The 11472-nt window shown below is 50.4% G+C and overlaps 1 protein-coding gene across 1 annotated transcript; it reads right to left on the bottom strand.

Moving 5' to 3' along the window:
• Window positions 1–770: 770 nt before the first annotated feature.
• LOC122749399 (alkaline phosphatase, tissue-nonspecific isozyme-like) lies at window positions 771–10976 on the bottom strand. Its single transcript, XM_043995763.1, has 11 exons — window positions 10904–10976; window positions 10082–10201; window positions 9569–9684; window positions 8035–8209; window positions 7571–7746; window positions 6468–6611; window positions 5485–5554; window positions 3945–4079; window positions 2243–2434; window positions 1586–1705; window positions 771–1042 (listed from the first exon to the last, which is right to left on the bottom strand). The coding sequence occupies exons 1-11, from the start codon at window positions 10956–10958 to the stop codon at window positions 771–773; spliced, it is 1575 nt and encodes a 524-aa protein (XP_043851698.1). The 5' UTR covers window positions 10959–10976.
• Between the last annotated feature and the right edge of the window lie 496 nt (window positions 10977–11472).

Here is an 11472-nt window from a genome sequence, read left to right as displayed (position 1 = left end):
ATCTCTACCTCACTACCCACAAGGACTGGGCTCTACTCTCAGAACATTTTGGAAAAAAATTTATTAACAGGATTTTGTGGGAGATTAAAAATGGCAAATACAGCAACAAGGAAGAAGAGAGATGTCTGTCTGTCCCCTTCCCTGTTCCTTCCCTCCAAGGCTTTGTCATCTGCCCCCCCCCCCCTTGATGTTCCCAGCAGTTCTTCATTAGGCTGAGGGCTGGATCCATGAGAGGAACTAGCGTTGGGGTGGGGGAGCTGGGAGGAGAGGGAGGAAAGGGAATCTGCTGGAAGAAAGAGATTCTGGCTCCTCACTTGGAACCATGTATACCCCCTATACCCAGTCCAGGGGTCCAGCATGTCTTGATGCTGCCAGAGAATATAAGCTAGTCCCTCTGCAGGTACCACCTGCCCTTCTGGTGAGATTTGGGGGGGAGGGAGGTAAAGGACAAGGTGCCTCCCCAGGGCAAGGGTGAGGAATCTGTTACACACAATGTGGTCAGCATCCTCCAGGGCAAGAGAAGGACATTTGCTTTCCAAATCAGAGGCTCAGACAGCAGTGGGTCTATGGCCTTTAGCTACTCTGGCCTGTCCACTCTGCCCCACGCTGACACAGGACATTTGCTCTGAGGTACTCCAGATACGAGGTTGATGATGGGGGTTGAGGCTTCAGGCCCAGTGAGCATCAAGGGCAGAGTCAGAAAGGGAATCTGGGTCCCAGCTATGGGTGGTGAGCCGGCTGTCCTGGGCTGGGCTGGGATATGACTGGCCTTAGAACAAGAGGCTGAGCAGGAGGAAAATGGTGAGGAGGCCTGGGAACAGTGCCGGTTGTGGGGCCGGCCCGGCCGATGAGTGAGATCGGCAATGGTCTTTGTTGGCCCCAATGCAGGATGCGTAGGCCATGACATGGGGAATGTAGTTTTGCTCATGGACGCCATGCAGGAGATGAGCCATGGGACCCTTGGCAAACACAGCCACATCTTCACCCCCGTGGGTTTCACTTCTCAGGGGCACCGCTGCCTGGGCCTGGTAGTTTTTATGAGCTGTGAGAAGACAAGATTGGATGGTGAGACATGTGCATTGGTATAACCTACAGGAAGCTCTAGGAGAGGCTCAAATTGGGAATTTCCTCCATCTTTTAGGGTCAGCGACAAGGCTCTTTCCCTTCATACCAAGAGCTGAAAAGAGATCTGTGCTCCAAGCTATTGTGGAAATGTTTTGCACAAGTATAACTTATTGAAATATGTAAGTGGGGAGGGAGGAAGAGAATTTGGAACACAAAGTTTTGAAAAAAGATGAGGGGCAGCTAGATGGTGCAGTGGATAAAGCACAGGCCCTGAATTCAGGAGGACCTGAGTTCAAACCTGACCTCAGACACTTGACCCTGGGCAAGTCACTTAACCCTCATTGCCCCCCCCAAAAAAAATTGTTCTTATAAGATATCTGTGCTTATTAGCCTATGTGGAAACCCCCTCTATTCATAGCCCCTCCTCTCCTAACCCAGCTCACCTTGCAAACCACTGCTCAAAGCCTCTCATCTGAACCCCACCAAGAAAAAAAAACCCTTCTTGGACCTTGGGTCTTACCATAGTCCACGGTGGAAATGTCCTCTCTCTCGCCAGCCACGACCTTGTAGCCAGGCCCATTTCCATAGAGGAGAGATGTGAAGGGTTTCTTATCTATGTCACTCACCATGGGGGCAAGCCCTGCAGAGGGGAGGATTCAGAGTTACCACCAGAGAGCCAGAATCCCCAGGCCCATTCCTCCCAGTGGTCCCCCTTTTGCCTTCTCAACCCTTTCTCCAGATCATCCCACCCCATCCCATCATCCTGGTGCTGCCATGCTGGTTCCTTCTAAATTCTTGCTCCACTTTCCAACATCTCCAGCTCCCTCCCCCAGCCTCCACCCAACTCACCCAAAACAAAGTGAACTTTTTCTTCACCTTGGCTTGTCCAGTCAAGTAATGCTCCTCTCCTCCCTGGCTGCCCCCCTCCCCAAATGTGTTTTCTCCCCCTATGATAATATAACCTTCCTGAAGGCAGGATAGTCTTGTTTGCCTGTTCTATGTTACCTTTGAATTAAAAGGGGGCAAGACTGGGTGACCCAGGCTGAGAGCAAGGTCAGGACCCTTTCCTTTTCTCCTGTAACCTGAGTGCCTGTGATCTCTCCCCTTCCAGACATCCCCATCCATGCCTTGGCTGCCCCAATGGCCCACAGGTACCCTCCAACCCATCCCAGCCTACCAAAGATGGAGTTCCCTCGGGGGGTGTAGCCACCAAAGGTGAATACGTGGGAATGGTCTGCTGTAACCACAGTCAGGGTATCTTCCAGGGAGGTCAGGGCACCAGCACGCCCGATGGCCCGGTCCATCTCCACCGCTTCATGCAAAGCTTGTTTGGCTCTTCCCTCATGGTGACCATGGTCAATCCGGCCCCCTGGGGTATCCGAGGGAAAGAGACCGATAAGGACCAAGAGCCAATCCTGCTACTCTACAGAGCCCCCTGTCTGCCTTGAAGTGCCACCAGGTCTGGGGAGGAAGGAGGAACCCACCCCTTCTGTGAAGTTTTCCCTAGCTAGCCCTTCTCAGTCATGTTTCTGAAAACTCACAGCCCCTTGGAGTCCTCAGGACAATTGAACAGATGACCACATAGCCATAGGTGACTAGTGCTAGAAAGGCTTTCTAGCTCTGACATTGTCTGTTCTAAGGGCCCTCCCAGCTCTGACATCCTGTGTTCTAAAGACCTTCCTAGGTATAATTATTCCAAGACACTATTTGCCCAGGAAAAGGAAGCTATTCTCCCAAGATGAGCTGATGTATCCACAAGAGGGATTGTCTTCAGATTTGTTTTTATTCCCAGCTCAGTTGAGGGCCCAGAGCAACCCTTCACACTGTTCTTTGCCTGTCCCTTAGGACTTCCCTTCGGCCTCCTCATGCTGCTGCTCTCAGCTTCCAGGCTCCAAGAGGCCTGGCCAGCCCAAGGACTTGGTCCAGCAGTGGTTGAGCTGAAAGGGCCTGGCTCCCTTTGTTGTGGTCTCAACTCTGAGCAGGGCCATGTTGGCCCTACATTCCTGGCTCTGGGGGACCCAGAGATCTTCCCTTCTTTCTTGGGAGTGGGGAGGACTAAGACTCTTCCCTCCATCCTCCACTCCCAAAAGTCCAGTTTTCCTTGAGAGATTCCAGCAAATCCTGATCAGGCCCAACCCAAGCTCACAAGGAATCTTGGGTGGAGACAGATCCATTTATCTAGATAGCCAAGCACTTCAATGACCAGGCACTGAGTGCCCCCCCCCCACCATTGAAGAGGACATTCTTTTAATTGTTAGTCCAAAGCTGGAGACAATCTCTCTGTGCAGGGGTCAATTCTTGGCCCCAGTGACCACTTACTGTTTCAGGGATATATAATCTCTGTGGCCCACCACCATGGGATATGAAGCAGATGGCCATAGTCCTCTTGTTAATAACCTTCTAGCCTGGCTAATGATTTAATCATTACCCAGAATTACCCAGAAACCATGTCTCATTTTTAATTGTCACAAGTCAGAGCTGGGAGGACCCTTAGAACACAGGATGAGATTAAAAAAAAACTGGACCACTGTCCCCTCAGGAATTGCCCCCCTTGCTTCACCTGTTGAATTTCCACCTGTGTTTTAAAATCTGCCTTAATTAAATTGCTGCCCCTCCTGATAGCTTTCCCTGGTCTTCCCAGCCCATTTGCAGTTCTTTGAAAATCTCAGACTTGGTAGGGACCTAAGACTCATCATATAATTCTTATTTAAACTCAAGGATAGATGGGCCTTAGCAGCTGGGTGGCTCAATGCATAAAGCACTGGCTCTGGATTCAGGAGGATCTGAGTTCAAGTTCAGCCTCAGACACTTGACACTTACTAGCTATATGATACTGGGCAAGTCACTTAACCCTCTGAGTGAATGAATGAATCACCTACCTTCTACCAGCAGGAAAAAGCCTTTAGGGTTCCTACTCAGGATCTTGATGGCCACCTCCACCATCTCAGTCAGTGATGGGTCTGTCTGGTTGTTTCTGTCGAGTTCATAGGGCATATCCATTGGCTCAAAAAGTCCTAAAGAGGGTGACACAGTGGTTAGCTCTGGGATAATAAGGAAAGGGAGGGAGGAAACAGGTGGAAAGGGTTTGGGAATCACTGATAACACAAACTTCCTTTCACCTTTCAGAAGTCCCAGGTTCATGTAACTCTCAGAATGCAGTAACATATTACAGACACAAAAAATGCCTGGTGAGTGAGTGAATGACGCCATGTGACAGGGTCTCTATAGCATGGGGTACTCCATAATCTCTCATATCCATTCCTTTGTCTTCTTTCCATTTAAGGCCCATCCTACTAATTCAGGCCCTCATCACTTCTCACATGATCCACCTCCAGCCTCAACCTTTTCTAAATGCATTCTCCATCCATTGGCCAAATCCATATTTCCAAGGCAGAGCCCTGACTCAGTTGCTCAGTTGCTCCTCATCACCTTTGGGCCTGGCATTCAGGGCCCTTTACTGTCTCACTCCAATCTACCCTTTCTACCTTGGTTTCTCAAACTTTGTGATGGAGTCTCATCCTGACCTTTCTTCCTACCATACATTTGTGGGGGTCATTCCTCCCACCTGATACACAGGCAGCTGGGTGGTGCAGTGGATAGAGTTGGGCCTGAAGTCAGGAAGACTCATCTTCCTGAATTCAAATCCAGACTCAGACACTAGCTGTGTGACCCTGGGCAAGACCCTGATGGCTTCAGTTTCCTCATCTGTAAAATGAGGAGGAAATGGCAAACCACTGCAGTATCTTTGCCAAGAAAACCACAAATGGCAATTTAGAAATGGACCGGCTGCTCCCGTGTGGCTTAAGGATACCCACCCCTAGCTCCAAGCTGAATGTAAGCAAGCAATGCAACAAATGTTTATTAAGCACCTACTGTTTACCTGTGGGGGGAATGGGGGAGGGCAAAGAACAAGGTCCTTGTGATCCAGGACTGCTTTTACATGGTGGAATTGAGCAGCAAAGACCAGAGGCACACTATACATAGAGGAGAGTCTGTGTTAGAGTACTCTGTCTGTTCTGAGTGAATGGGCTGTTGCCATACCAGAGCTTCTAATCTCACTGAGGAGACACCCTGCACTGGGCAGGGCAGCCCATGCTTCCTGGGGACTGCCAACAAGAGTCCTTGAATCTCAGAGTTGGATGGGGCTTCAGAGACCACCTAGTCTCTCAATGATCCCAACTCTGCTGTGCCAGCTCCTGACAAAGGGACGGGCTCTATGAAGAGTGAAACACACTGGGCCCGGTCTTGCTCCAACTTCTCTCTCTGGGCTTTCTCTGCTCACAAATACTAAACCTTACTCCCAGGCCTAATCACGTTTCTCGTTGCTCAGCCTCTCCAACCCCAAAGGGCATGGATAGAGCCTGAGGCCAGTGGGCACTGAGGACATGCTCCCAATGTCTCTTGTAGTCCCCTACTCACCTAGGAGGTAGTCCACATGGGTCAAATCCAGTTCTAGCAGCTGCATGCTGTTCCAGACATAGTGGGCATTCTAAGAGGAAAAACAGTGATGGTTATAGAGGCATGCTCACAGGACTTGTTCCACAAGCCAGGCCTAGAGTACCTGATTGGAACTTAACCAGTCTTGTCTGAAGGGCATCAGTTCATAAAGTCTTATAAAGTGTATAAGTTGTTCCCTGCATGTTGCTGGGTCAAAGGGCATGCATGGTTTAGTAACTTTGGGGACATACTCATAAATGATTTCCAGAATGGCTGCGCCATTTCAAAGCTCTACATTTCTATAGCACTAGTCTCCTTTTTAAACAACTCAAGGCATGACACACTCTCAGGTCTTCCTAGCCTAGCCTGATGGTATATTTCAAGGCCCCTAGGGATAACATTCTGTGTCCTAATATCCCCATATTCTCCATATCCTGCTTTCTCCTCTTTGGATGCTGGTATGGTGCTGGGGTAGAGCACCATCTCCAGTGACTAGTCACATATACAGGGCATTTTTTCAAAAGATGACCATTCATGTATAACTTATATTGAATTGCTTGAGTTCTTGGGGTTGGGGGTGGGAAAGGAGGGAGGAAGAGAAGTTGGAAAGCAAAATTTAAAAAATTTGATGTAAAAAAAAATTGATGTCAAAATTTGTTTTTACATGTAATTTGGAAAATAAATAAAAAATATGGGGCTAGGGTCAGCTAGGTGGTGCAGTGGATAAAGCACCTGCCCTTGATTTAGGAGGACCTGAGTTCAAATGTGGCCTCACACACTGGGCACTTTCACCACACTACTTTCCTTCTTTCTGGGAATCTTTTTCTCTGGGGAAGAATATGGCTATAACAGTTGACTTTCCTTTAAGATCTGGCCTGCCTGGTGCAGAGTCACTGCTGACTCAATCTTTCTCTCTGGTCTCTGGAACAGAATCCAGCCTTAGAATAAAGGCATTCTTCACCTACCTTGTTCTGAGGCTTCTTGTCCTTCCAGACATTGACGAGGACCTGCCCATCCAGCCTTGTCCCTCTTGCCCACTTCTCATCCCCGTACTCCACATCCTTTGTGTTCTTAGGAAACATGTATTTCCGGCCTCCACCCATGATTACCTAAACACAGAGAAAGAGCTGTCAGGCCCCTAGGTTGGGGTGGGGACTGCTCATGGCACATAGGAGTTTAATAAATGTTTGCTGGCCAATAACGGCTCCAAGGGGGCTAGTGGAATGATTACTGGATTTGGTTTGGGTTCTGGATCGATAGAAGTTTGTCACCTAGAATTCCCTGCACCAATGAAATCACTGACCTGGTAGAAAAAAATGAACACAGCCACAAATCTATAAGAAGAACCATTCCCCAATGGATAATAGTTCTCAAAAGAAGAACTGCAAACTAATTATCATTGAGAGGAATGCAAATTAAAACAACTCAGCAAACTGACCTCTATGACGGAAAGAGGAAAAAGTCAGTGCTGGAAGGGCTAGGGTAAGATAGGCACATTGATGTACTGTTGGCTAAGTTGTGAATTTCCAAAAGCAATTTGGATCTGCTATCAGAAAGTGACCCAGAGGACCCACTATTGGGCATTTACCCCAAGGAGGTCAAAGATTGAAAGAAAAGTCCCTTCATGATTGGAGAGTCTGGGTTTGGTTCTGGGTTTTGCCACTCAGATGGCTGCATGACCTTTCCTGAGTCTCCTCCCTGGGACTTTAAGGTCTCCGTTTGGAGGAGAACAAGCATGCCTCCATCTGCCCTGGATGGGAGTGTTAATTAGATCCTGCATCTATGGCAGGACTGTGGTCTGGCTTAGCTGGAAGACAGGCAGGAGGTAAATAGTTATATGTGTCTTGTCCTGCTCCCCACAATACACACATACACACACTGTCCCTCAACACAACCCCGCCCCCCAATCTATGCAGGGTAAGATGGCATTTAGAGGACGTGAATGCTAGATCACAGGCACAAAAAGCTGACATTGTATGACCCAAGGGTGTTTGGTATCCTAGTATTCTAGGGTTCTTTCCCCAGGGGGCTGTGGTTATTTGGGGCTCACCTGCTAGGTGACACTCACCTCAATATCTGGGATGTTATGGACCAGCTGGTGGGCTATGTCCTTGCAGCCCTGATCCAAGGCCTCAGGGGGCATCTCGTTGTCTGAATACCAACTCCTATCAGCAGAGTGTGCGTAGGCAGCGGCAGGCGTGGCGTGGTGCACTCGGGTGGTGGTCACAATGCCAACAGATTTGCCTGGTCCGGGGAAAAGAGTTGTTTCTAGGGTTGGGGCTCCCCTAAACTAATGCAATGCCAGGACCAGATGAAAATAAGCCCCACAGGGTTGCAGATGAGACAAACACCAGCTCCCGGGAGACAGGGGCTGTATGCTCAGTCCCCTCCCTGGCCCCCACAATGTAGCCAATATCCACAGATCAGACCCAGAAAAGGCCTTTTGTTAGTCCCTCTGGAAAGTGAGAGGGAAGCTGAGGCCCAAAGAGTTGCCCACAGGAATCTGGGGGGTAGACCACTCCCACTTCTCACCAGCATCCTTGGCCCAGCGTAAGATGGAGGTGACTTCATTGCCTCTCGTGGTGTTGCACTGTGATCTGACGACTGCTGCACTCATGCCCAGCGTTCCCTGGTTGCTCTTCACTCCACAGAGGAAGGCTGTGGCTGTCCCAGCACTGTCAGGAACCTGGGCATTGGTGTTGTATGTCTACGGGTGGAGGAGGCTCTGTTAGGTGATGCCAAAGGCTCTAGACCCTCTCTTGCTCTGCTAGCGTCCCTACAACGACACGTGAGGATCTTGTCCCCAAAACCTAGGGGGCTTCTGGGGCAAGAAAGAGCCAATGGTGTAACTCCCCCCACCCCCCAACCCTCATGCCCCTGCAGAGGCTTCTAACGCACCAATGCCAAGGGTCATTCATCCAAAAATCATGTAAGCACCCACTGTGTGAGAGACCTCTGTACTAGGTTCATAGACCCTGCTCAAGGAACTTATAATGGAATGGAGGAGAGGCTCTGAGGTAGAGGAGAAAGTCTTGGACTGGGGCCTGTCAGTGGGTGTGGTCTGGGCTTCAGTTTCTCCATCTGTAAAATGAGGGGTTCGAACTAGAAGGTCTCTGAAGCCCCTTTCAATTCTAATACTCTGATGTCAAGTACAACACAAGGGCAGCAAGATAACGGAAAGGGAGGGGCACAAGCCATGTGATGAAAAATAGAAGTAGGGGGAGAGAGAGAGAGACAGAGGTGGAGGATAGAGAGACAGAAATGGACAAGGTGAGGCAGGGGAAGACAAAGATACAGAAACAGACAGATGAGGAGAAGAAAGAAAAAGAGAGGGACTTCAGAAAAGGAAGATGAACAGAGAAAGAAACAGACAGATGAGGAAGAGAAAGAAAAAGATAGAGTGGGGAGAGACAGAGAAAGACAGAGGGACTCACCTTCATGGAGGCAGCAGTTCAAATATTATCCTCACTTTACAGATGAGGAAATTAAGATGAGATGCCCAGCACTCTGAATGAGCTTGCCACCTGTTCCCCCTCCTTTACAAGGGCCCTGACCCCACTGCCCTAGCTGAATTATGTATGCCATGCTGTAGGCCTGGCACAGGTCTAGTCCTGCCCTTCCTAAAGCAAATCACCCTCCTTGTACCCTTGGGTAACTTACAGGAGTAGGAAGAAAGCCCCAAGCTTTGTGTGCAGGAATAGGCCTGGCACAGACAGGCTGGGGCATATGTGCCCTGGCCCTTCCAGCCATCTATCTTTTACAGCCCAGGATTCCCCAGATCAGGGCCAGGTGGGCCTCAGGTGACTGGGATCCAGGATTAGAGGAGAGGTCAGGCAGAAAATGGACCAAGAGAGGACAAGACTAGAAGGAAGCCGTGGTCAGCCTGGAGTGTACATGGGAGAAGCAACTGGAAAGGGATGAGGACAAGGTAGAAGACCAAGGAGAGGGAAGAGTTGGGGAAAGAGGGAGACAGAGACAGGAAGACTGAGAGGAAGGTGACCCCCCCCACTTAGTGGTGGGGTGGGAAGGAGAGGACGGGCCCTTCAGATACTGCAGGGATGCTCACCTTGGACAGCGCTACAAAGGGAAACTTGTCCATTTCGAGCTGGAAGTCCTCTCCGGGCATGTGGTGAAGCTGGCCTTTGAGGATCCGGGCAGCGGTGACAGTGGACACCCCCATTCCTGCAGGGGGTGAGCAGCATATTCTGAGGCCTCCTCCCAAGCCCTCTGGCAGCTAATTGGCCCCTTGGGTAAACTTGGCCCCTCCCAGGCATCGCCACAAACCACAGCAGCACCTCCTAGGTGAGCTCCCCAGGCTCATGGGAACTAGTGGTCAGAACAAAGTCTGGTCTCATGGGGGAGAGGCCTGAGCTCTGCCTGCTGGGTTGGTTCTTCCCCAGTCTAGGCCTTGGGCTCCAAGGATTCATCAACTCCCCATCTCCCATATGTACAGGGAAAGAGCTCAAGAGCTGGAAAGGGACCTCAACCCACTCCCCTCACTTTAGGTGAGGGAACAGGCAGGGAGGTGACCCAGGAATCAGGGTCATCTTCTGCCTCTGGCCCCACTCCCCACACTCACCATCTCCCAGAAACAAGATCACATTCTTGGCCACGTTGGTGTTGAGGTTCTGGAGTTTGAGGGCATGCTGGAGGGTCTGCTGGGCTTGGTCCCTCCAATACTGAGGATTCTTCTCTTTCTCTGGATGAGAGGGGCAGTCAAGTTAGCATTGAGGGCCCAAGGATTGGAGGGGAAGAAAAGGGACCACCCAAGGCAATCATCTTTGCTCCTGGAGTCCCTCTGAAGGGCCGGTTCTCAGTATGGACCAGCACCCTGAGGCCAGACTTCCAGGTGTGGAAACTGACAACTCCCCTCTAGCTCAGTCTTTGAGTCTCATAGGTTCCCTCTCTTAGTAACTTGGATATTTGGGACTTGTGAGCTGGGATGCATGAATTTGCTTGTTTTTTCATTGAAAACTATTTCAATATAACTGGTTTCCTTTGTAATTCTGCTTGTTGTATTTAGAAGTGCTCCCATTGCTTAGAAGGAAAGCCCAGAGGTTCAGAGAGTGGGTGATCTATAGAGAGGGGGCCTCAGAGGCAGACCCCTCCCCCTTTTTTACAAAGGAGCTGAAGCAGTTTGCCAAGAATCTGCAGGTAGGGTCAGAAGTGGCTTCCTGTTAACCCCATGCCACCTCATAGGCCACCCTCCTGGGGATGGACAAGCCTCAGGAGGCTGAACAGAGCTTTTAGGAAAGGGATTTTCATGCTCAGAAAGGCCCCCAGTGCAGCAACCCCTGCTTAAGGACTTTCAGGGGCTCCCTCTGAACTCTTGTCTCTATTGCCCAGGGCCTTAGCCCCATCCCTGCCCACCCCCCTCCCCAGCTTACCCGGCCCCAGTTACCTGGCACAAGGGAGAAGCAGGCTCCGGCCATGAGGCCCAGGAGAAGGACAAACATGGTAGGGCCGGTAGATCTGCTCACCCACCTGAGCCTGGAGACTAGAGAGGCAGCTGGTCAGATGTTCACGGATGTGCCGATCCTGTGGAGGCAGAAGAGAGGACAAGATGGGCAATGGGCACTCAGACAGCAATGGAGCTCAGTGTACTTGCCTCTGGGTCAGTCGGGGTACAGACTATCCCCTCTACCCCAGCCATAGTCATGTCCCCAGCCGCATCATGCTCATCTGCAGCTTAGCTCATCCTCATGCCTCTCCATCCCGGTTGTACTTGAGCCTGTCTATTCCTCTGAAGCTAATGGGGAAGGTTCCTTCCAGCCCTGATATCCTCTGTTCTAAGGGCCCTCCCAGTTCTGGCATTTTCTGTCCCCACCCCTGCATTGAGGGCAGGGACTATTTGAACTCTATCTCCAGCACCTAGGACAGTACCTTGCCCATAGGAGGTCCTTAACATCTGAACTGAATCAGGTACTGACTAGGGAGAAAAGGGTGAATTAGAGGAAAAGGGTCCTCAGA

Source organism: Dromiciops gliroides, chromosome 3, assembly GCF_019393635.1.
Source record: "Dromiciops gliroides isolate mDroGli1 chromosome 3, mDroGli1.pri, whole genome shotgun sequence".
Classification (NCBI taxonomy): domain Eukaryota; kingdom Metazoa; phylum Chordata; class Mammalia; order Microbiotheria; family Microbiotheriidae; genus Dromiciops; species Dromiciops gliroides.
This window is presented reverse-complemented; position numbering and strand designations above follow the sequence as displayed.